General features: G+C 39.2%; 2 protein-coding genes across 2 annotated transcripts; both read right to left on the minus strand.

Moving 5' to 3' along the window:
• Window positions 1-4,667: 4,667 nt before the first annotated feature.
• Window positions 4,668-5,604, minus strand: LOC107160361 (olfactory receptor 2M3-like). Its single transcript, XM_015507038.1, is given in 3 exon segments — window positions 4,668-4,984; window positions 4,987-5,116; window positions 5,119-5,604. Coding segments are annotated over 3 exon segments (933 nt in total).
• Window positions 5,605-16,786: 11,182 nt separating this feature from the next.
• Window positions 16,787-17,721, minus strand: LOC107160357 (olfactory receptor 2M3-like). The gene is given in 2 exon segments (XM_015507036.1): window positions 16,787-17,103; window positions 17,106-17,721. Coding segments are annotated over 2 exon segments (933 nt in total).
• Window positions 17,722-23,789: the final 6,068 nt, after the last annotated feature.

Below are 23,789 nucleotides of genomic sequence, written 5' to 3' on the forward strand. Positions count from 1 at the left end.
TACCATCTGATTTTTGGCAGAAATTGACAAGTTTAGCATATAATATTCAAATAACAAAATCAATTCTGCACAAAAGGTTGACAAATTCATAGTGCTCACACATCAATTTTAAATCGTACTACAGACTTACAGTACTAAAGATTCTGTTGTTCTGGTGTAAAAATAGTCATACAGATCAACTAGATATAATTGTTAAACTCTTACATTCATATATGTGATTTCCCCCCCTATTTTTGGTATTGGGGATTGAAAATAGGGGTGTTCAATTACTTAGTCATATCCACAGCCCCTTCTAAAAATTTTTTAGACAGGATCTTGCTAAATTGCTATGGCTGTCCTTGGACTTGCAGTCTTCCTGCCTCAGCCTCCTGAGCTGATGAGATTACAGGTATGCACCACTATACCTGGCAATATAAGGTGATTTTTTAATAAATATGCTGACACAGTAAATTGTGTGTTTGTGCACTGAGACTACTGTTTATTTATTCACATGAAAAATAGTAAATTTGCATCTGTATCACATATCATACATAAATAACTCAAAATGCATCAATTATCTGAGACAGAAAATGAAAACTATAAAGATCTAAGAAGAAAATATAAACAGAAAGAAAGAATTATTACTTTGGGTTTGGAAATAGTTTCTTTGACATAATACCAAAAGTGTAAGCAAAAAAAAAAAAAAAAAAAGGGAGTGGAATAACACTGAAATTCATCACAATGAAAAACAACAAAAAATGGAGCTTTTGTGTTTAGAACATCATAAAACTATGAAAAACTACATAACATATAGAAAAAATATTTGTAACTCATATGTTCTGTTATAATCCTATATCTAGAACTATAAATAACATTTAAGCCTTAATAATTAACAGATACATAACCCAATTTAAAAATTAACAAATCACCAGATAGACATTTCCCGGAAAAAAGATATTACAACGGACCAATAAGTACATAAATGACATTCACCACATCATTAATTATCAGGGACATAAAATGAACACTACAATGTGATATCAACTTGCACACCCGGATCATTTTGTTCAAAATAGCAATAATACCAAGTGTTTGTGAGAAAGTGGGCCAATTATAACTCTGTACACTGCCGGTTGGAATGTAAAGTACTATTCTTATATTAGACAATGTGAAAGGTAGTATGATTTGAAAAATAATCTGGTAAATGATCAAAGAGTTAGACATAGAGTCACCAGAGGACCTCCTAATTGTATTCCTAATTATATACTAAAAGTAAATGAAAACACATTTTTACACAAAAATTTATACACGTTTTCAAATAAGAGCCCAGTGCAAAGATTCACAAACCGATAGATCAATAAACAAAACATATTGTATCCATATGGTAGAATATTGTAGGGTAATATGTCGGTTGAAGTTTTGACACCTGCAACACGGATGGGCCCTGAGGACCAGCTGAGTAGAACTGACCAGCCCTGGGACACTAATAGCCCAGTTTATGCAGAGAGCTGGATTCAGGTCTGCAGGTAGAAGGGGGTCAGCGTCTGTAGAAGGTGGTGTGGGTGGGGGATGACCGCTAGTAATGAAGGGTGGTGGGGTGATAAAGGTGAAAAACTATGTCGATTCTGACCACACTCGGGAAGATGCTAAAAAAACGTTGAATCTTACACTGTAAGTGGGCAATTTAGGTGGCATGGGAGATCCATGCTGGGCCCCAGGAGCGACCGGTGAGGCTCCGACAGAGGGCGCCACACCGCAGCTGGCACGTGGAACTGCGCACTTAGTGCTGCTCTAAAATCCTTGTTCTCTCTTATTGAGACGACAGCCTAGGTCCCTGGGCCTCGCTAGCTACCCCTTCATCCACGCTGAGCAATGCCAGGCCCGATTCCTGCCAGGAAGACGTGCTTCTGGGCTCTCCTTGACTTTCTGAGGCCCTGCTCACCCACACTGCCCTCTGCCCTGGGCATCCACCACCTGTGTTCTCCGCTCCTCACCGCCCACCTGGGCATTTCCACTTGCTTGTTCCATCTTCCCCAGGCCCAGGTCTAACTCCAGCCTGCACTCTGCTATTCAATCTTCTATACACTTTTTGGCACTGAGCTGCTCTTAGGACCACATTTGAATCCTACACGTCTACATCCAGTGCATGTACGGTATTTGAATCAGATCATTCCTCTGACTTGGATTGTATTGTTCCTTTTTAAAAATGTGTATGTTATTGGTCAAAATGCTCTAAAATTTTCTATTGTTTTAAATTTATAATGAGTCCGTGCCTCAATTCTTTTAACATTGCACATTTTGTGAGGGAATTCCTCTATTCTATATTACATATTTATACATATATCTCATAAAATGTTTCACATATGATATAAATGATTTATGGGAAATATATGATCATAGCATTCATCTCAAGGTTTATCATTTATTTTTAAAAATATCAGAGGCTGAAGCTTCATTTACATAGAGACAAAATATTTTTCTTAACCATAATCATTAGTAGGTGACTTAAGGTTTGTTATAGTTTAACATTTTAAATACCTTAGCAAAGACTTAGGCTATTAATTGCAGTTGTGATTCATTTTATCTATATGAAAACCATCATATTTCTTAAATAATCTTTTACTATACTCTATCTTTAATAAGCTTAGAAATTTTCCCAGCTAGTAATATTATTTGATTGGGTAATATAGTGTTTATTATTATATTTACCTATTTATCATTATATTTACTTCCTTAAAGTCAAATATAAAAACATTGGTTTAACCCAAAATTGAATTAAATTTCTATAAAAAATTCAAGCTATTATATGAGTAAGACAATTTGGTTGAAGAGTAGTGAAGTGTAGACTTTCTTCTCCTGTTTTGGGGGATTGAATTCAGGGATCTTAACCGCTGAATAATCACCCCAGCCTTTTTTTTTTTTTTTTTTTTTTTGAAACAGTTGCTGAGGCTGGCCTCGAGCTTGTGGTCCCCTGCCTCAGTCTCTGGAGTTGCTAAGATTATAGACTAGTGCAACCATGTCCCACCTCCAAAGTAGTCTTGTTTTTAATAAGGTAGAAAAGTGTTATGAATTACTTCGCTGAACTCAGATATTGCTTTTTAACCTGTGTGCTTGAGCAGAGGAGAAGCATTTGTTTTAATGGTCTGCTAGACCTGAAAAAGGGAAAGGAATTCACAGCCATCCCTGTTTATAAACTATTGCATGCACTGTGTTGAGTGCTGTTCTACAGTAAGTAGAGGAGCAATGTGCAAATTAGAGAAACATAATCAACCTCCAAGTTATATATTAGTCCATTAAAAATAAGTGTAAAGAATTCCTAGATGACACAGTGCAGTCTACCGCAAGGACATCACCACTATTGTAAGACACATGTGCCAGGACCAGTTTTTGGCGATGTCATCTCTGTGTCTGTGTGGATATGGGTCTGCAATGACTCGTGGAATATCCTGAAGGAGGAATGCTGAGCTCCTCTCATGATCTGCACCCTCTAGCTTTACCTGCAGGATCAAGTTCATTATATGCCAGGATCGCAGATTTTTTTTTTCAGGATGCTAAGATCCAACTTTGGTTGATTTAAGCCATATAAAGGGAGGTATTCTGATATTGGCCTGATTTAACCAGCTGGAAGGCCTTTTAGAGAGGATTGTGCCTCACCCTGAGAGGAACAAACACTCCTGCTAGCTTCAGAGAGGAAAGCAAGAGTCCTTCTGCTGCAGAGGAAGGGGATCACTTCAACAACCACTGCAGTATGGAAGATGACTCTGAGCCACATGCAAAAGAGCTCACTGAGCAGAAGGCCCAGCTTAAAATAAAGAGAAGCTCATTACAGTGCTAGGTTTGTGGTTAGTGTTATGGAGAAGAAGAAAGCAACACAATAATAGGGGTTTTATAAGGCAGTTAGGGCTAGGGTAAAATCTCGACTGCCTTTCATCTTATATAATACCAAAACAACCACATATCTATCTATGTATAAATATGTATGTCATACATAAAATTTAAGAAAAAATATGAAGATTTTAGGAAACAATTTTCTATTAAAAATTGATCACATCAGTTAAGCAATTGTTCAAAAAACAGTGCAAATCAATTGCAGTATATTCCACACCTAAGGGTTAGAACACCTAAGAATGTAAAATCCACACTCAGAAATTCTTAAGAACATTTCAGTATCCTATGTATAAAATAATCTATAGAGGAAGAAAATAAATGAGAGTTTCTCAGTCATCCAGTACCCCAAAGGACAGTGTTCACCACAAACACAACATGCCAAACCTCCAAGTAATGCCTGTTTTCTCCACCTAAGTTACCTTCATTTCAATATTTATATTAAAAGTTATCTATGAGTTAATAGATAAAAAACCATGAGTCATTTCAGCAAAATGGTAAGTCCAGGATATACTGGACTCTACATAAGCAATCCCATGTCCAGATTAAATGTACCACATGCTAAAAATCTGAGTGCTACAATCAATTAAGGGGCTGCTTCCACAGATGACCACCTCCATTTGCTAAGTAGGGACAACACACAGATGTGCATTATCTATCCTAACAATGTTTGCTGGTGATTTATGCTGTGGTTAGTAGAACTACAAAGATGAGAAAACTTGATGCTGATGTGCATTAGCCTGCATATAAATGTAAGCATATCAAGTGTGCTCAAAAACAAAGCATAAATACAATTACCCAGCTCACTCTCCAGACTTTCCCTTCCCTAGCACCTTGATGAATGCTCTGGACACCTCCCTGTTGCACAGGCTGTAGATGAGGGGGTTCAGCATGGGGGTGAGGATGGTGTAGAAGGCCGACACCATCTTGTCCTGGGTGGGGGACCGGTCAGAAGTGGGCCGCATGTAGATGAACATGGCTGCTCCATAGTACATGCCCACCACCATGAGGTGGGAGGAGCAGGTGGCAAAAGCTTTGCGGCGACCCTCCCCAGACCCCATGTGAATGACGGCCAGAATCACACGAGCATAGGAAGCAATGATGATGCCTACAGGGAAAGCATAATGATGCAGCAGATCAACATCATCCTTTCAAATGTCAAGGTGTCAGTGCATGCGAGGGTGAGCAGGGCAGGGACATCACAGAAAAAGTGGGGTATTTCCCGGGAACGACAGTATAGGAAGGACAAGGCAATGCAGCAATGACAATTATACCATCAAGGGAGCCAAGAAGCCAGGAAGCAGCAGCCATGAGGCCACAGACTTTCTGGCTCATGAGAACTGGGTATCTTAATGGGTGGCAAATGGCCACATAGCGGTCATAGGCCATTGCTGCCAACAGGAAGCACTCAGCTCCCATCAGGGACACGTAGAAGAATATCTGGGTCCCGCAGCCTGCCAGAGAGATGGAGTTCCTGCCAGAAAGATAGTTGAAGACCATGTTGGGGACAGTGGTGCAGATGAGCATCAGGTCCATGAGGGAGAGCTGGCTGAGGAGGAAGTACATGGGGGTATGCAGCTGGGCGTCCAGGTGGATGAGGAGCACCATGGTGGAGTTCCCCAATACGGCCACTGTGAAGATGCCCAGGACCAGGGCAAAGAGGAAGGTGTGGGTGGGGCTGTGGTTGAAGATGCCCAGCAGGATGAAGACAGGGCTGGAGGTCTGGTTCCCCCAGGCCATGGTGAGCTGCTCACTGTGGAGAGGACAGCATGTAAGAAATGGGCAGGTTTGTGCTATGGAAATATGGAGGATTTTTCTCTTATACAAGCACACTACAAAATTATACATGTAATTTTGATTTGTACATCAGGTGGTTAAGGCTTGTTTGTAACTTGATGTGCTTTTAAATGCAAGATACCTACATTGTGCACATGCTGGGTATCACAGTAAAAACCTGGAAGTCTTCTCAAAGTCACATAATCTGGTTACAGGGAGAACTCAGCTCAAAGGTGTAGTGTCAATGCCCTTTATAGTTACACTATGTAGGAATTCTGACTGTGCAAATACACAGGGAAGTGTTCCTCTGGTGAGCAAACTCCCTGGGGGTCACAGGTACTCTGTTTCCCACCCTTAGGACATCCTGCAGTTTCTCCTAGGAACCACTAAGATAACTAACATGTGTGCAATGTCTAGCTGATGTGGCAATGCCCCGCATGAGGAGGCTCTGTACTAGAGTCTTATCAGCCTCTACCTTGACCTTAGGCACACAGTTCCTAGGAATAAAGGAACTCTCTTGTTAGACAACCACAATGTTTCGCTGAGCCTAAACCTGTCCACTTAACAGTAACTTTATACAATGGAACTTCTTGAGAGACATTGGATATTGCAACTTAGTATGTCACTGAGGAATAAGCTGCATGAAGTTGCTAAGTCTGTACCATGCCTAGTGATACCATGAACAATAGGTCCTAATGATGCCAATGACCTAAAGTACGATAGATATAAATAAAGCTGGCAGCTTGACCCCTCTGCCATTCTGCCATCCTTCCTGCCTCTGCATCTTGTCTCTGGGTCTACCTTTATTTTCCAAACAACACTACGATCATGGGAGGAGTCCTGGATTTCCTGGGATTCTGTGGCATTTCTGCTACATTTTCCATGGAACCTTCTTCATCACACTGTGGTGTTTATAAAATTTCATGTAGAGGGAAGCATGTCTTAACACACACACAGAAGCTGTTAACCAGTGGGTGTTGCTGATAAGTGAGTTATCATGGAAGACGGTCCTCACCAGTGTTTTCTTCTCTTATTCCATCACTGAAAGTCAGGTGTACCTGTGAGACATTAGAATAGACCATTCTCCCTGGGACCCACCAGAGGGGACCATAAGCACACAACACAAACTATGCCTACAGGTTATTTTTGCTGTGTGACATTAAGTAATTATCAATTTCCTTAAGCCTTATTTTTCACTCTGTAAATGGACATATTAGAAGTTGGCATGAAGTTATGAAATGAAACCTTAAGCTGTTTAGAACGTTGCTTGTGTCATGGCTTCTGTAAGTATTTTTATATTAAGTACCACTGGAGGGAATAAAGCCCATCCCTACTTTATCTCTAACTATGTTTAAAAACATTTTTTAGTTATAGAGAGACATAATACCTTTATTGATTTATTTATCTGGTGCTGAGGATTGAACCCAGGTCGACCACATGCTAGGTGAGAGCTCTGCCACTGAGCCACAACCCCAGCCCCTATCTCTAACTAATGTAGTTTATACAAACGTCAATCTCTTCAATATTTTTTGGAAAATCCCTTTACGAGTCCTTATTTGGCTGAAAAGTAGCATCTTTCTAACTCTGTGTTTTGACCTCCTTTTCATTTTCTTTATGGTCCTCCTTCTTGGGAGATCAGGCATTTTATTTCTTCTTTAATGCTATCTGAACAAATTGTGATAATTGTATTTTTAGTTGTTTGTCCTCCTGAGTGTCTGTGTGCAGGTCCCCCACTATTTGAACACACTCCAGTTATAACTTAGGCGTTCCCTGAAGCCGTGATTCCTCATCAGTTCCACACGTCCTATCAATGCTTCTCACAGTTCCTATATTAACATTAAAGTCAACCCTAATTGTGTGGGTTAATACAAACCATGCTGCTTAGTTGTTTAAAATTTTTTACTTTCCCACCCTTCATAAGATTTTTGCTAATTATGTTTTCTTTATGTGATTTATTTATGTTATATTTATTTTTGTTTGACATGTAATACTTCTGCATGTTTACGTGGTGTATGGGATGTTTCTGCATGTGTATACGTAGCGTAATGTTCAAATCAGGATAAGCTCATATAGTTCTTTAAACATTTGTTGTCTCTTTGTTGTGAGAACATTCAAAATGATTTCTTCTAGAATATTTGAAATGTGCTTATTATGATCTGCTTTCAACCACATGGACAGAATGGGGGAGATTACATTAAGTGAAATAATCTGAGCACAGAAAGACCAGCCCCACATGGCCTCACTCATGTGGACCTTGCAGAACCAGGAATAGAATGGTGCTTTCCAGAGGCTGAGGATGGGGTGGGAGAAGGAAGGATGAGAAAGGTTGGTCAAGGACTCCTAGATTATGGCAAGATCAGAGAGATGATCTCTGGAGTTCTATTGCTCAGCAGGGTGACCATAGATTATAGAATGTACTCTATGTTTCAAAAGGGCTAATTACATATTCTAAACCTTTTTCTATCATTCACTCTTGTGCAACCCTTTCACTATACACCCCTCAGGAAAATCTTGAATCAAGTTAAAAAAAAATGCTCCTGATTGCCCATGCTTGCTGATTGAAATATATTGCCCAGTAGATGAAGACCACTCCCGTGAGCCAGTTGCATACCCTCTCTTTATCAATATGCATTTCCTTCCTTCCCTTGTGCTGTCACCCTGCCTGGCCTTCTTTCTCTAAGTTTTGAAATACACAGATGACTATAAAATTGTTGGAAAACGACACACATCAAGTCAGCTCTTGAATATCCTCTCCTTTTTCTATTTTCTGCAGCCATGTTTCAACTGCACGTGCTGCAGTTGAAGGGTACCCAGAGCATCAGAGTGACATCTTTCAGATTGGACACAAATCACGGGATTAGCCAGCCAATAACTGAAAGGTTAGGGATGCTAAGAAAGCTGCGGGCTCCTCTTAGCAGGAGTTCCATGCGCTGGGCGCTTCTTCACCTGCATTTGTCTTCTGGCTTGTCTTTTTGCCCAAAGAGGCCATAAACTTCTGCTGATTCTCATTTCACATTTGGCTAATGCATTGCTTCTATCTTTGCCAAATCTGAACCCACAGCTCTCAGCAATCTTGGCTGCCTGCCACGGGGGCTGGCATGAGCAGCCCTTCATGGCTGTTGGTTTTGAAGACATCATCCTCCTGTGAGCAGGGCCTGGGTACAGTCAGTCAACTACGTTCTTTCCCTACAGTCCTGGAGCCCTGATAGCCACATCTCCTTCCACTTCCAGCCATATGGCTGGCTTTCTGTTCCCTTCTCCATTCCAGGGCAAGCTCTGCACACACCGAGCTCGACAGGGCCTCCCTCTCTGTTCCACATGCACGTGAAGGCCAGGACCTCTAGGTCAGGAAAACCTGGGCTTACGTTCTTTTCTACACCAATTCTTTTATCACCAGACAAGTTAAACAGCATCTCTAGGATTTTGTTTCTATCCTCTCCACCCCTCACATGGTTGTCTTAAAGATAAGCTACCCCTTAAAATTCCTCATGCAATCACATCTGTCACAGCGTGCATTCTTCAGATCAATCTTGCCATTTCTACTCAGACCTTGTCACCCCTTCATTTTCCTTACGAGATTGTTGGTTTCTGATTGGTAAGCTATGTGCTTATTTCTGAGATGTTCCTAATCCAACAGAGATTCATGTATAAGGCATGTTCCTAAGATCCCCATAAATATCAATTGAACTGGAGTGTCTTGCAGTTATTCTTAAGATATCATATTTTATATCACTGTAAACAAGGCATTCCATTCCATTAGCATCTTCACTGGTATTATTTCATTCAATCTGAAAACTGTTGGAAATATAAGAAATGCATTATTCTACGATTTCAGTGACTATAAAGGGGTAAGTTGTAGATCAACATGAAAAATCACCTCACTATTTGGAAGAATTTCAAATGACAGAATTTCTAATACACAATGGTTGAATAGACTGTGATTCCACCCAGTGACTTGGACTCCACAATGGCCAAACCATCTAAATATTTTGGAACATACCTTCTTCCTGGGACTTACCTTCCACATGTGTTCAAGAAGACACCCCACTTCCAAGGCCACCAAAAGCATTTAAATTTCTAGAGTGAGCCTCTGCAGCACAGTTCTGTAAAGTAATCTGTGGCTTGCTTCTGCAATCCTGCAGGGAATTCAGTCCCCTGTCTTCAATTATGGTACTCTGTGTGACGACCCACGTTTTCTCCTAGGGTTTCATAAAATTTAGTTCTGAACTTGTGAAGGTGACTCAATATTTAACATAAAAAGAAAGTCATTTCACTTTATTAATGAATATTACAAATTCCCTATATTTTTTTTTCTCTGGTTGACCCTGCTTTTTCAATATTTCAAGATTTTTAAATCCATAAACTGTATGGTTCAAGGGAAAGAGGGCAGTTCGATTTCTCATTCTTAATTAAATTGAATCTCTAAGAGTTTTCTTTTTTCCTTATTTACCGGTAAATATAACTTTTGAAAAGTTGATTAGTTATTTTCAAATGGGCACATCAGGAGGTGCCATTCTGTGTTCATGCAGGCTGCCCTTCTACATTTGGGATTACAGCACTGTTGTGAATTTTTCTGTTTTTGAAAGATTGCCATCTGTGATGACGGAATCTACTACTAGCTCTCTCATAACCATCTTAGAATATTCTTATAAAATGCATAGAGAAAAAAGACCAAAGGTTTTTTTAAATTTATTTTTTTCCTAATCTCTCACACCACTCCACACAGCCTTGCTCACACCAGGTGTGTGGACATATTTTTCACATACTGCTTCAAATACACATTTAAGTAGAAATTTAAATTTGTTTTATTCTGTTTGTTGACCAAGAGTTCTCCACACCAGATATCGCATTTTTTCCTTTTAAAAGGCAATTTCTCCTTTCTTATACAATATGTTTGAATACATCATAAAATAGAGGATTCAGGAAAAGAAAAAGTAGAACTATCTGAAGTCCACTGTGAAGACTTTATCACAAACAGATTGTGAAATGTGGAATGATGTATTTACTGCAACTGACGCAAAAATGCTTGAAAATGTATGAATGGTTATACACATCTCTTAAATTAAATTAAAGCTATGTTAAACAGAGGAATAATGACAAAGGTGTTTCTATATTCATGTGTAAAGTAATATTAGGGGACATACAAAAAAATAAAAATGATGAAAGGTGCCAATAGTTTTCAAGGAATTTTATTATGTTAAACACCCTTTCACATCTAAAAAGGATTCTTGTTTGTTTACCTGCTTTTAGTTTTTGCAGTACTGGGGATCTAAACCAGGGCTTCACAAATGCTAGGCAAGTGTTCTACCACTAGCTACATCCTCGGTCCTCAAGAAATATTCAGTTTTCCTCCATTGTATAAAAATTAATAAATAAAAATAAATATTCTTTGTGAACTATGGAAAAATTCCAGAGATTGGGTCATTTTTAACATCAGAAATTATTTTAGTTCTTGTGGCTGGGAGTTCAGGATCAAGGTATGCACAGATTTATCTCCAGTAAGGACTAGGTCGGCACTTTTAAAATGGTGCCACTACATTGCATCTATCAGAGAAGAGAAGAAACAGAAAGACAACCATGTCTCCTTTCTCCTTGACTCTTTTATAAAGGGGCTAATTTCACTCCTCTGAGCTCCACTGTCCTGACTTAATCAACACCAGAGGCCACATTTGTTAATGTGTAGTGTTGGGGATCAAGTTTCAACATGACTTTCCAATGGGATAACCTCATTCATTTAAACCATTGCAAGTGCTAATCAAAATATATGCAAGTAAAATCTAACGAGATAGCAAATAAATAAAAATTTCCTGTGAGAGTACCCTTGGGAGTCCACAATGAAACACTCCAGTTCTATTTGCATATTTATTACCACTCCAATACTTGATGGCTCTAATAAATATGATGATCTTTTTAACCTCTCATGTTTTCTGAGCGCTTTAGCACAGGGCTCTTTGTGTGGTGGTATAGTGACTTATCCTTGAGCAGAGGGTTCTGAAGCCTCCGGGACCACAGAGGATCTTTGTCTCCCCCCACCTCCCACAGTCTCTGCATGTGGCTAATTGGTTCTAGTTCACCTCAAGGAAGCCTCAACCAAGCAGGCCGTTTTTGTAGCATGTTGAATTATCCTCAATTTATTTAATGACACATGTCATGGGTTTGTATTGTCTGAGAACGCTTTTTAAATGTTCTTTTTAGTTATACATGACAGTAGAAGGTATTTTGAAATGTCCTACATACATGGAGTGTGACTTCCCAGTCTTGTGGTGGTACGTGATATGGAGTGACACTATATTCACATCAGAATGTAGAAAGTGATGTCCGACTCATTCTACTGTCTTTCCTCTCCCTTCCCTTCATTCCCCTTTTTCACCATCTGGTGAACTCGAGAATGCTCTTTTGTTTGTTCAGTTTCCCTAAAGCTTTTTGTTTATCTCCACTGATTTCATGTTTTACCAGTAACATTTCTGTTGGAAATACATTTTTTAAATTTAGGAAATAAAAAATCAAAAGAAAAGAAATGTAGAGGTTAAGTCATGTTAAATCATGTTTTTAACATAAGGGTAGCTAAGCAACTGTTTTAAGTGATTTTGAAATATAGTAATTATTACATATCTTTAATGAGACATAGCTAAGAAAAAATGGAATTTTTTTTTAAATTAAAATTTTTATGACAAATATTCATAAATATTATAAACATTTATGATATATTTTATTTATGATAGACTATAAATACTATAAATATTTATAATGTAATATTAATTACTTAGAACATGTTAAGTGATATGGAAACGTACACAGAGTAGCTCATGTTGGTTTATACTCTAAATACCTCTGTTTCAAATGAAGAAAAAAGTATATTTTTATGGTCAATAATGCTTAATGAGTTTAGTTAGCAGAATATTAATTTTAATCAAATACAAAATCCTGACATTAAGCTTTAGAGAAGGAACATTTTTGTTTAAATAAGGTCAACTAGATTTTTAGAAAATGTGTTAAGTATATCATTCCAGTAGACATTTAAACTGTTACTTGGAAGGTATTCTATGCTTTTTTTTATATTTTAATGATTTTGTTTTAGTTATAACTGACAGTAGAATCCATTTTGATAAATTATACAAGCATGGAATGTATGTCACTCTAATTAGCACCCCCTGTTCCCTTCCTCTAGAGATCTTTCTGCCATTGACTCAGGGTTATTCTGTGGATGTACACATGGCGAGGTTCACTGTGGGGTATTCATATGTGTACATAGCAGGTGATGTCAGATTCATGCCCCCGCCCTTCCTTTCCCTGTTCGCCTCCCTTCCCTTCATTCCCCTTTTGTCTACTCCATGGAACTTCTATTCATATCTCTTTGACCATTTGTATTTCTTCCTTGAAAAGTGTCTGTTTAGTTCTTTACCCATTTATTAATTTTTTTTTACTGTTAAGTTTTTTGAGTTCTTTGTATATTCTAGAAACTAATGCCTTGGGTTGCAGGTGGCAAAGATTTTTCTCCCATTCTGTATACTCTCTTTAGACTCTAGATTGTTTTCTTTGCTGTGAAGAAGTGCTAAAGGTGAGGGGCAGGAGAGGTACTGGGGTGCTAAATTAGAGTGACATACAATATTTATAATGCAGTATTAATTACTTTTAGTTTGATGCCATTCCATTTATTCATTCTTAATTTTACTTCTTGTGCTTTAGGAATTTTGCTAAGATCCATCAGATAAAAATAGGCATAAAAAATTATGCCTCTGAAATTTTGCCTTTTGCAGAATATTATACATTTGGAATCAAATGGAATGCAGCTTGCTATTCACAATTGATTAATTTAACTTAACTCATAGGCTGTTGAGTTTCCATAATGTCTTTACATGGAAATTGATGGCAAATTTCTCTTTAGTGCTAAATAATGTTTCACTTATGAGTGTTCCACCTTTCATTTATGCCTCCGCCCACAGAAGAACATCCTCTTGGCTTTCCAGTTTGGTAATTGTGAACAAAACCATTATAAAGACCCATGTGAAACTTTTCATGGGGACATAAATTTTCACCTCACTTGGGAAAATGTCATGGAATGTCGTTACTGTGCATGTGGCTAATTGGTTCTAGTTCACATCAAGGAAGCCTCAACCAAGCAGGCCGTTTTTATAGCATGTTGAAATATCCTACAATTTATTTCATGACACATCATGGGTTTGTGTTGTCTGAGTACGCTTTTTAAATGCGAGGTTTTTGATAAGAGTATGTCTTGTTTATTAAGAAAACAAATAATTTTCTTCCAAAGTGGCTGTTCCATTTTGCATTCAATCAGAAATGAGAGTTCCTGCTTCTCCATGAATTTCACTGCATTTAGTGTAGACATTTTTAAAAGACTGAAGCTCTGATATTTAATTAGTTGGTAGAGACATCTCACTGTTGTTTTAATTAGTAATCCCCTAATTTCATATGATGCCGAGCATCTTTCACATGCTTATTTGCCATGTATGTCTTCTTTGGTGAGGTGTCTTATGTTGTATTCATTTTTTAAATAGGCTATTCATTTTCTCATTGTTTAAATTTTAATTATTGTTTATATTTTGTATATAACAGTAATTCTGGATAGGCATTTTGTTAATATAATATCCTGGTCTAAGATTTACATTATCATTCTTTTTTATAATCATATATATATATATATATATATATATATGTATGTATATTCTAAAAATTAATGATATATATGTTTGTATATATCAGTGGATTCCTTGTGATATATTTATACATGAACATGTATAATTTAATTCTCCAGTACTTTCTTTACCCTTTCCTTCTCCTTGCTCTCAAGTCTCTTCCTTTACTATGCTGGTCTCCTGAAGATAATATCTTTTTAAAATTGTTTTATGTTTGTTCCTTTGTCAAAAATATCAATTGAGTACATTTGCCTGGCCCTAAGTCACTTGACTACATATGCTTTATTGAATCTTTGCGTATTTTTCACAAATAGTGCATTATGTTGGCTCTTATATATCCTCTGCCGTTTGCATACACAAGTAACCTTCAGATATCTTGATTGCAATTCTATCTATAGATTTTTGATCTATTTGGGAAAAACCGATACCTTGACAATATTGAATCTTTCTATCCATGAACATGGACTTGCCTTCTGTTTGTTTATTCTTTTATGTCTTCCATCAAAGTTTTTTAAAAATTAATATAAATATTGTACATATTTTGTTAGGCTTATGATGGATTCAAAAATAATCTTTCTTAATTGTAACGTCCTTTGATGATGTGTTCATATTTTTTTTTTTAGTGGGGATGCTTTTTAAATTACAATTTCTAACCTCAGGTTATCCCTAAAATTCATTCTTATATTTTTGAGTACATGCTTTTAACATCTTCTTTTGATCCCCTAGGGCTTCCATCACAACTGGCCTGAAATTGAACAGTTAACTTCTTTCCTTGTTCTTTGTAATCACAGTAACCTCTATCCCTTTCTTTTTTTTGATCCTTTTCCTGCCCTTCCTTTTCCTTCTACTATTTATTTTCTTATTCATATTTTAATAACCCCTTTACCATTATGAGACATGACAGAATTTGACTGTCTTTATTTTGTTATTATTTTTGTTTGTTTGTTTAATGGTACCGAGGGATCAAACCCAGGGCTTTGCAATTGCTAGGCAAGTGCCCCACCTCAAAATTTTAATTCTCCCGAGTGCCAGGAATCCCAGGTGTGTGTCAGCAAACCTGGATTTTGGCTGTCTTTTCTGTACATAAAATATACCATCTCTTTATAGCCTCTCTCTTGGAAATCATCTCTAGATTCTGTGTATCACCTACCTCCTTGCATTGTTGCCTTGCTCACATCCTCCAATCATTACAAGATAATTTAACATGGTATTTCAGGGTATTTGACCAAGTAATCCACCTTGCAATACATACCTCCTCAGGTGAGTATTCATTTGGCAGCATGAATGAACATGTAAGCACATAAATGGGAGCAGTGTGCTTTGAATGTGCAGCAGTAAGTTGAAAAGACAATACGACCCTGAACTTTTCATGAACTGCAATCCCAGCCAACATTTAGATTTCGATGTTGTAAGACCCTGAGCTGAAGTTCTATTTGATATTGGCACTGACCAATGTAAGCTGTGATAAGAGGCATAGTTGTTCTTTAGAGTGACCAGGATGTGGTAACTTTTATACAATAAAAGAAAACAAAATTGGTGGGGATGTTCCAACAGAGTTTTAAGAGAGAAGTTTTAATTCATGTTAAAGTACAATGGTTTTCCCTAAAAAATTACAAACATTTCCAGAACTGAATAAATTTTATTAGAAAGCATGAAAAAAAAAAAATATATATATATATAGCAAGTCTTCTAAAATTGTAAGGTNTATATATATATATATATATATATATATATATATATATATATATATATATATTACACATATATTTTACACGCAATTGTGGATTTCAGAAAATCTAGACTTCTCTAAAAAAACTGACCACATTTCCATGCAACTACTGTGTTTGCCTCAAATAAGAATCAGAATATCTAAGGAGAATAAGTCTACAATTTGAAGAATTATATTCACATTTCAGTCTCCCATGTATATACGTGATGTCTGTAGTAGAAGGAAATAAGTGGAAACATATCTAACACAGTCTAAAGGAACACAGTGTCCATATACCCAGTCAACTTTAAGATAACTTTCTTCTCTCCATTTGGTTAAATTTAATTAGTTTTTATAAGAATGCTGTGAATAATTTGATTACTTTTTTACAAATTGATCAGCCTAAGGTATAAGTTGGATACAAATATAAAAATACTATTTCTTAAATTCTATTTGTTAAAAGACATAGTAGGTTTAATCAATGCAAACAATGGGTATTAGAATGGATAAATAGTTCTCACATATTGTCATTATGAAAATAAACCATGTAGTTCTGTACTTCCTCTTGTTGCAAATATTCACTTATAATCGTACAAAACATTTTACCACAATAAGAAGAAAAGAGAAATACTTGAACAAATGAGTATGTACAATGTCCTTCAATTTCAAATCTTATATGGTTGAGTATAAATTTTTCACTGTAAAACATTTTGCTACCAAGTTGTATTGGTTAAATCCATAAATTTAAACATTAAGCAAAAAATGTGTGGACACGAGAGCCAGCTCACTCTCCAGACTTTCCCTTCCCTAGCACCTTGATGAATGCTCTGGACACCTCCCTGTTGCGCAGGCTGTAGATGAGGGGGTTCAGCATGGGGGTGAGGATGGTGTAGAAGGCCGACACCATCTTGTCCTGGGTGGGGGACCGGTCAGAAGTGGGCCGCATGTAGATGAACATGGCTGCTCCATAGTACATGCCCACCACCATGAGGTGGGAGGAGCAGGTGGCAAAAGCTTTGCGGCGACCCTCCCCAGACCCCATGTGAATGACGGCCAGAATCACACGAGCATAGGAAGCAATGATGATGCCTACAGGGAAAGCATAATGATGCAGCAGATCAACATCATCCTTTCAAATGTCAAGGTGTCAGTGCATGCGAGGGTGAGCAGGGCAGGGACATCACAGAAAAAGTGGGGTATTTCCCGGGAACCACAGTATGGGAAGGACAAGGCTACCACAATGACAATTATACCATCAAGGGAGCCAAGAAGCCAGGAAGCAGCAGCCATGAGGCCACAGACTTTCTGGCTCATGAGAACTGGGTATCTTAATGGGTGGCAAATGGCCACATAGCGGTCATAGGCCATTGCTGCCAACAGGAAGCATTCGGCTCCCAGCAGGGACACATAGAAGAATATCTGGGTCCCGCAGCCTGCCAGAGAGATGGAGTTCCTGCCAGAAAGATAGTTGAAGACCATCTTGGGGACAGTGGTGCAGATGAGCATCAGATCCATGAGGGAGAGCTGGCTGAGGAGGAAGTACATGGGGGTATGCAGCTGGGCGTCCAGGTGGATGAGGAGCACCATGGTGGAGTTCCCCATGACGGCCACTGTGAAGATGCCCAGGACCAGGGCAAAGAGGAAGGTGTGGGTGGGGCTGTGGTTGAAGATGCCCAGCAGGATGAAGACAGGGCTGGAGGTCTGGTTCCCCCAGGCCATGGTGAGCTGCTCACTGTGGAGAGGACAGTTTGTAAGGAACATCCAGGATGTGTCATAGAATATAAAGGCTTTTGCTACAAAGTTGCAAAAAGTTGCAACTTTGTAGCAAAAGCTTACAAAGTTGCTTCTGAATGACAAAATTATTTACTGAATTTTTTTTTTTTTAATTTGTGGCCTATGGATGATGAGCCCCACTTGTAGAGTGAAGTGAATTTTAAATGCAAACCAGCAGCCTGGTAGGTTTTGTATTAAGCCTGTAGGAGGCTTCTCAAGAGGCTTCCAATCCATTTTGAGCAACAAGTTAAGTCAAATGCGCAGACTAGTTTATCCTTTAACCACTTCACTAAGAGCCAGGAGAATTTCACATTTTGGAAAGTTGGAGATATTTTTCCATAACCTTCTTCCACTGAAATACCACACTTTCACTCTATGTTCCTTATAAAATTATTTCTACCAATATGTACAGGGAAGCATTTTCCAGTGGAAAGAAATTCCAAGAAATTGATACATCAATAGTAAGAGGTCTATTAGGAGGTCGTATTGAACTTGGTAGAAATGTAGCCTTGTTGACAGTTCCCTACCCTCATTTCACCTGTAAAGGGGGTGTTTCCTGGAACATTCTGGGATTGACACTCACCTGGAGAAGAGGGTATAAGACAGTGTGCTAGGGCATGGTTCAAACCCTGATAAAGATTATTTTAGCTGGGTGGTCTTAAACAATTAATAATTTTTTAGGCATTACTTTAGAAAATGTGAATAATGTGTTGTAGAGTGTTATAAAGATTAAAGTCATTTAAAAAAACATTGAGCATTTTATCTAGAATAGAATTTATGCCATATGGATATTTCTAAGTAAATAAATGTTATTGGATGGAAGAAACTATTCTATCTTATATTTCTGTTTATTCAATTAATTCTGTTTCTTGTAGTGGTGTTTCAGAACTGGGGCCTTCTGAGAAATGGAGGCTGCATTAAAACATCCCTTTCAAACCCCTGTTCTTGTGATGAAGTCAGACAGATTTCAGACATGTCACTCAGAAGGACATGAGATTACTGAAGGGATAAGAAAAGGGACACTGTCCGAGGGTGATAAACTGAGTCAGGGGGCAGGAAATTGAGGCAAAATCAGGGACTAAGTGTCCTCAGTGAGCACCACCCTGTCTCTGGAGGAGGAACAGGCAGTTCCTGTGCTGTCAGTCAAAGTCAGAAGGGGGACTTGGGGGACACTCTGGAAATTTCCCTAGGATCCCAATAAAACTGGAGGGCAAGAAGGGTGCACCACCCCTCTCTTCTCTAGGAGAACCCACCATTTCCCTTGATAGCATCCCATTATCACTTCCCCATTCCTTCTAATAAACTCATGCCTGCAATTCTGAATGACATGTCTCAAGTCTTTCTGGCATGATTGCGAGAGTTAAGGTGTGAACAGAGGTCTCTGTGCTGCCTCATTTTTATGGAAGGCCTGTGTACTTTGACAATCTGGCTCAGTATAATGACAGCCCCCCAGAAGCAATGGGTGTTTTCTCTGATGAGTCTTCTCACTTGGCTATATTTGTTTGGCATTCTCTTACTCCTTGATTTCAAACCAAGTTTACAACAATTTGTGCTACATCTTTGAATTAGAAAAAGGATATCAGATTCATGGGCTCTTTACAGTTGTACTTAAATTCTGTAATTGATCATAACAAACTCATTTTCTTTAGTGCCCTGTCATGAGGACTAAGATTGAAACCGATCTCCTTTGTAATCAAAAGTTCCAAACTGTATTAACTTCTGAACTTTCTCATATTGAGAATGGATGCTCAGGGCTGGTCCCTACCCCTAATAGTGACCAGAGAGCCTGAGACTGTGACATGTTCCCTGGCTAGCACAGCCTAGCTAATTCTGCATCCACACATCACCTGGACTTTGTGTCTATAAGCTGTTACAACTTCTGTAGGATCTGAGGAGAAGCAATCTAGCTGCATCTCCCCAATCTGGTCAAAATGCATAAAGCCCATTTTTCCTTTTCCCATCATTTTCCTGTTCCTTAGCAGCAAGTTGGTAGAATCCGACCAGTCATGATCCAGGCAGTCCCAGGCTGGGTAGCCCAATGCAAAGCACACAGTGTTTCATAGCTGTCAAGGTGTTTATTTCTGAATGCAGTTAACTGGGGCTCTTCCATGGGTACTATGTAAGCACAGCTTTAGTGTAAGTCGGTCACGTGAGACTAAGAAGAAGGCATTTAGTTACACATACAACAGTGACAGAAACACATTCCACCCTCAATGTAAGTTTGAGATATTTCAGTTTGTTCATTCACAGAAACTGCAGACCTCTGCAGACACGGGACAGGCTCTGAAATGATATCCTTTTGTAAGAAAATATTCACATCTACCTACTTTGATAAATAGCAAATAAAGACAGTATTTTCTTATAGTATCCCCCGCCCCTTGCTTCTCTGCTGGGGAGTGGTCTTACCACAGAAGAAGGGCTTGGGGTCTGATTCCTTCCAAGAGGAAAGGAGGACCCCACTTGCAAAAGAAGACAACACTGGCTAACTGGGTGCATCCTTCCTTCAACCTTCCATAGCTCAGAACCTAGGAGTTAAGGTGTGGGTTTTATACTTTCAGGCTAAAAGGTGAAGGAAGTAGGGTGGGACTAGGAGAGGAAGGGTGTCATGTTGGGTTCATGTGGAGGGTGTAACAGAACCCCTTGAAATTAAAAAGCTCCACTGTTTTCCTGCAACTGAATATTCTCATGCTGAGAATGGAAGCTGCTCCAGCCAGGGAGCCAGGAGCTGCTATCTTTCTGACCAGCAGCGCCTAGTAAATCTACACACACACTTTTCCTGGCTTTTGTCTCTATAGATTATTACCATTCCTGTGGGACCCACTGGGGTGGGCTGTCTGCCTCCCAGTGTCTGCGGAAGTGTGATGGCCTTTGCTTCTGTTTCCCACCACCGGCTTATTTCTTATGCAGACAGCTGGGATTTCCGGCTTGGTCGCTGGTGGAAATTAACAAATTATCAGGACACTGAATATTGAAAACTACAAAAAAAAATGAAGTTGGAGGGAAACAAAATAAGGCCATAGAGAGTTGGGTGAAAATAGACTGGTATCCCAGACCCACTTATGTCCTCCCTGGCCTGCATCCTGGCAGTAAATCATTCACCTCCCTCCAATAGAAGGGGCAAAGACAAAAACGTAAAGGAAAACCATACTTTCTTCCAGATAGAAAACTGTAAGACCCCTGCATACCCCTCTGTCCTCCCCCACTGCCTCATAAAACAAAAAGAGAAAAGAAACTAGTGCTAAAGGTTATGTCGCACTCGATACAGGCAATGCCATTTTGAACCATCCTTCATCTTAGAGCAGGGTCACCTCATGGTCATTCTGACTCAGCCTGACCTGAACTCCGGACAACACCCCATCATGAAGCAAAAGAAGGAAATGTGACCTGGACTGGAATCTTGAAACACTTGGTCAACATGGAACAGTGACCACCTCAAAAAATTGGAGGTGCCAACAGAAAGGACCCTTCCTGACAACACCTGTCAGTGGTCTAATTGCAAAAAAGCCCCTCAAACTTCCTAGCATGTATCCCAGGCTGTAAGTGGAAGATGAGTCAGTCTACTGCAGGCTCCCCCCGAGGTGTGGCCAGAATAAACTGGGTTACTGTTGAGCTGCATCCCTTCTCTATTTCCTTACATTGAACCATTTTGGAATAGAGCTTCATTACTTTAGAAAACCCTTCTTATATGCATGTGCACCCCAACATCACTGATAGAACTAATCTACTCTTCTGTTACTCCAATACCCCTCTTTCCGCTCTTCACAAACAGGTGGAGCACTCCTCTTCTCAGAAGCTCAAGGCTCACAGGATCCTAATGTTCTGCAGAACTGACTTCTACCTCCTTACTGATCTCATTTGCAAGGCGTTGCAGAAAGTTGTTGGAAGATGTGTCTCATGTTCTCTGTTTTACAGGGCAAACCCTGTGCATTTCTATTTACAGATTCCACAACTCTCAGCCCAGAGTTTGGCCTCTTCCCAGGGTGGTTCTTTTATCCTGAAGTCCTTCCCCTTCCACAGTCCTCTGTTAACCACATTCTCTTCTAGTTCAAACAGCCATACCTGTCTCCTCACGTCCCCTCCTTCAGTCTGTAAGTGCAGGCTCCCAGAAGATGCATGGTCTTGGCCTCTGCTGTGAAAGCCAAATGCCGTGAGCCTTCACTTCACGCCAGTCAGAGTGTGCATTTTGGCCCTCCTTGTTACTCTTCTGCCACTAGACATATTAGTTAATCTCTCTGAGTTTTATTTTTAATGTCTCCCATTTTTCAATGGATTGTCAAAATATAGAATGAGTTAATCCTTATAAATCCCCACTAAAGTGTGTCTCGTAGAACACATTCTTCAGATGAGTCTACATTATTACTTAGGCTTTGTCATTCTTGTCGTGTTGGGATAAGCTCTACTGTTAGCAGAAAATGTTTTTCAAAATATTCTGTTTTCTTTACTAGATGATTGGTTCCTGATTGTTAAACACGTGTGCTTGTTTCTTAGATGCTGCTGATCATACAAGAGAGGCTCACACACAGGTGGAGTCCACCAGGTCCCCATAAAGACTCAATGCATGACTAGATCTGCTGAGAGTCCTGTGATGATTCCCATTACATGTTCTCTTGCTCTAAATAAAACCTTAGATTCGCTTAGCACCTTCAACGGCATTGTTTCATTTAGTCTAAAAACCTCACTATGACAAATATAAAAAATTATAATTTTACAAAGGATATAAATGGATGTGTTACAGGTCAACATGAAAAATTTACCTTCCTCTTCAGGGATCCAAGTAACAAAATTTCTAATATTTAGCTGTTGTTGAACTCAGGAAAGAATAAGATATTTTGGAATGCAGAGAGTCTCTAAGACTTACCTTCTCTCTGTTTCCAAGAAGACATAGTACTACTTACAGAGTAGTTATAAAGGTTTCATTTTCTGGGGAAAACTCATGGAACATGATTTTGCTAAATCTTGGGTGATTCATATTTGCAATCCCTCCGGATGATTCAGTCCCTTGTCTTTAATTATAGTAGGACATATTATTGAGATCATCAACCCACCCCAAAGAAAAAGATCAAATGCCCCCTGGGGACCTCAACTCATAGCTGTCAGCCACTGAGAGCATGGTTTGTGCCTTTCCTGCCTGTCACTCACCAGCTCTCAGTCTCAGTGTCCTCTGAAACCAGGGCCCCCTTGCCATGGTCCCCAAGGACTAGCAACATAAAAGATAAACTGCTGAAGTCTCCAGAAGAGTACGGGCTGGGGCCTTTTAGCCTGTGCTGGCAGGATTTGGGTTTTCTTCCACTCCCACCTATGTGTTCTCCTAACAGTTACAGCAATTCCTCCTCACTCCAGGGCAGAGGTGTTCCTGCAGGGTCTGATATCACCATGGGGGCCAGGCTGACTGGCTGGCTGCTCCACGCTCAGCTTTGAAGTAGTCACCAGAAAGACAGCTTTTTTTTAATATTTCAAATTTTATCTTGACAATAAATGAGAAGTTAATGGGAAGCATTCCTCCCAGTGGGAACTGATCACTGTTGGAAGGGAAACAACCCAGCCCCGCCACCAAGTTTTACCCAGCTGTTTCAATTAAGATCCCCCCTGTCTACTGGTACAACTTAAAATGCCAGAACATGTGAAGAGACTTTGCTCTTTTTAATTTTTTTTAACTTTTATTGTTGGTTGTTCAAAACATTACATAGTTCTTGACATATCATATTTCACACTTTGATTCAAGTGGGTTATGAACTCCCATTTTTACCCCGTATACAGATTGCAAAATCACATCAGTTACACATCCATTGATTTACATATTGCCATACTAGTGTCTGTTGTATTCTGCTGCCTTTCCTATCCTCTACTATCCCCCCTCCCCTCCCCTCCCCTCCCTTCTTCTCTCTCTACCCCATCTACTGTAATTCCTTTCTCCCCCTTGTTTGTTCTTTTTCCCTTTCCCCTCACTTCCGCTTGTATGTAATTTTGTATAACCATGAGGGTCTCCTTCCATTTCCATGCAATTTCCCTTCTCT

Source organism: Marmota marmota, unplaced genomic scaffold, assembly GCF_001458135.2.
Source record: "Marmota marmota marmota unplaced genomic scaffold, marMar, whole genome shotgun sequence".
NCBI classification, from domain to species: domain Eukaryota; kingdom Metazoa; phylum Chordata; class Mammalia; order Rodentia; family Sciuridae; genus Marmota; species Marmota marmota.